The following is a 2,301-nucleotide window of genomic DNA, read 5'->3' as shown; positions in this document are numbered from 1 at the left end:
CTGTGCAAAAAATAAGGGGGGGGGTATATTTTTACTTAAGTTGTCACTTGCAATCTAAATAGTCCCAAAACACAGGGAAATCCATAACCCAATAGGATGGCTTTTCAGTTATAGTGTTACAAATGCAGACTCTATGCCTGTGTAAGCTTATGTGACGTTATCATCCTGTCTCAGTATCACAGAGAATGTAACAAGATTACAGAGCAGACGACTTCATTTTAATCCACCTTCGATCTGATCCTTGCGAAATGTGTACTGCTGCCTAAATTATATCAGCTCACTGAGCACTTCCCTTTAAAGTGGCAATGACATCTCTGCTGTCCCTGCAAGTTACATAATGGCCTGCGGGCCGGCCGACCTTCCCCCTCAGGAAGCTGAAAGGAAGGGGCGGAGCCCACACCAGCCTGCGCCACAAGGGAGGGAGTGGCGGGGGCGAGCCGCAGCCGCTGACGTTGTGGTGCTAGAGAGTGGCCACGTCATCCTGGCCACAGTCCGGCTTTGCTCGGGAGTGCGCGAAAAATTGCCGGAGACCCCCGTCCGGGTGGGAGGAAGCCATGGACCCCGCTGGCGCCTCGTCCGCCCTGGCGCTCAGGGCCGTGGGCCCCGTGGCTGCTACTCCGTATGGCGCTTTCTGCAAGGGGCTCTCCCGCACCCTGCTCGCCTTCTTCGAGCTGGCTTGGCAGCTGCGCATGAACTTCCCGTACTTCTACATCGCGGGCTCTGTGATCCTCAACATCCGCTTGCAGGTACACATTTAGAGCTGTGCCCGAGTCGCCAGCCGCCTGGGACCCGCAAGATGGCCGCTTCCCAGGCCTCCCTGCGGCACCGCCAAGATGCCCGACAGGAACGTGTAATCTCACGAGAGCACGCTCACGCGCGATCTGCTCCCTGCCTCCCTTTCCCGGGATTTGGAGGTGGGAGAGTTGGCTATCTGGGTCTACTAAAAGCAAGGATGTTGTTCCAGAAGCAGAGAAACTAAGGCCCAAGGAACTATCTAATGAGCTCTTGACAAAGTGCACAAGATGCATTATGAGAAAGGAAGGCTAAGTTTTTCAAGAACACAGATTTACACCAAACTGACATTCTCTGTCTTTGAGAATATTGGACCGTGAGCTAGACATTTAATAAGAGGCCTGTTATATCAAGAACATGATCTGAAAGCCGTGTATCCCTTCCTCCTACCACAGGTGATACATTGAAACTGTGTGTCAAAGCCAAGCTACAGGAAAGCCTACCCCCCCCCCCATGCCAAATATGACAGCAGAATTTCGAGCCAATAGTGGGAGTATGTGAAGATGTCCCTGTACAAGAGACATTGGAGCCAAAGAAAAGAAAGTCCAATTGTGGCGCAGGAATGGACTATTCCCTAAGGAAAGCAAATGGACCAAATATGGCTTTCTCTTTTAAGGAGAATACTTAATTTCAGTTACAGAGCAAAATGCAGATGTTACAAAACTTGTTGTGAAAATACAGTTGACAAGTGGCGGGACAAGAAAGTAAGTGGAATGGAATGGAATGGAATAGATTGTGAACAAAAAGGACATTGTGTTGATTATGGACAGCCATAATGACTGCTAAATGAAGAGGTAACCACGTGTAGTAAACAGGAAGTACCCAAAGACGGAATGTTCAGTGTCTGAAAAAGAACAAATATCTGGTGTGTGTGAATGTATGCTAGAGATTTTTCTGTGTCTGGGCTGAATTAGTAATTGTATTTTATTTTGAAATTAAAGCTGAAGTCATTACAAACCCCAAGAAAAATAAAATAATCAAACATGATGCTGCCATGCCTCCTGTGAATAATGCTGTACCTGTTTTATAAGTTCTTATTGAACAAGAAATAATCATGTGTCATTGGGAGGCTAGAAGATGAAAATGATGTATAAACAATGATGGGACATACATCAAGATCTATTACAGAGGACTGGAGGTTTGTTTGGTGGTGGAGTGTTACCTAGCAGGCATGATGCTTGACCTTTGATCCCTAGACCTACAAAAAGAAAAAGTCAAATATATAAAAAGCAGCATAAACTATGTTTAGGAAAATCAATGCAGAAATGTCTTAAGAGCTAAAACTGGTTATTTCTGGTGAAAAGAAATGAGGATAGGTAGAGGAAAAGTAAGGGTTTATTATTTTTGTTACTAGCCTAACAGTATGATGTGATTCATTTTTTTAATCATATATATAATTTTCTTCTATTAGAATTTAAATTAAAATATTTGGTTTTTAAAAGATCCCAAGGTAATTAAGTCTACCACACATTAAATGGCACAAAAGTCTAGTGGGATTAAAATTCTAAA

General features: G+C 44.6%; 1 protein-coding gene across 1 annotated transcript; it reads left to right on the top strand.

Annotated features, from left to right (window-relative positions):
• The first annotated feature begins 251 nt into the window (after nucleotides 1–251).
• On the top strand, nucleotides 252–1,779 carry SMIM10L1 (small integral membrane protein 10 like 1). Its single transcript, XM_084766494.1, has 2 exons — nucleotides 252–746; nucleotides 1,188–1,779. Exons 1-2 carry the CDS (start codon nucleotides 555–557, stop codon nucleotides 1,197–1,199), a joined length of 204 nt encoding a protein of 67 aa, XP_084622620.1. The 5' UTR covers nucleotides 252–554; the 3' UTR covers nucleotides 1,200–1,779.
• The last annotated feature ends 522 nt before the right edge of the window (nucleotides 1,780–2,301 follow it).

This window comes from Acomys minous (assembly GCF_964271855.1).
Source record: "Acomys minous genome assembly, chromosome: 17".
Classification (NCBI taxonomy): Eukaryota; Metazoa; Chordata; class Mammalia; order Rodentia; family Muridae; genus Acomys; species Acomys minous.
Note: the sequence above shows the minus strand (reverse complement) of the source record. Positions and strands in the feature narration are given on the sequence as shown.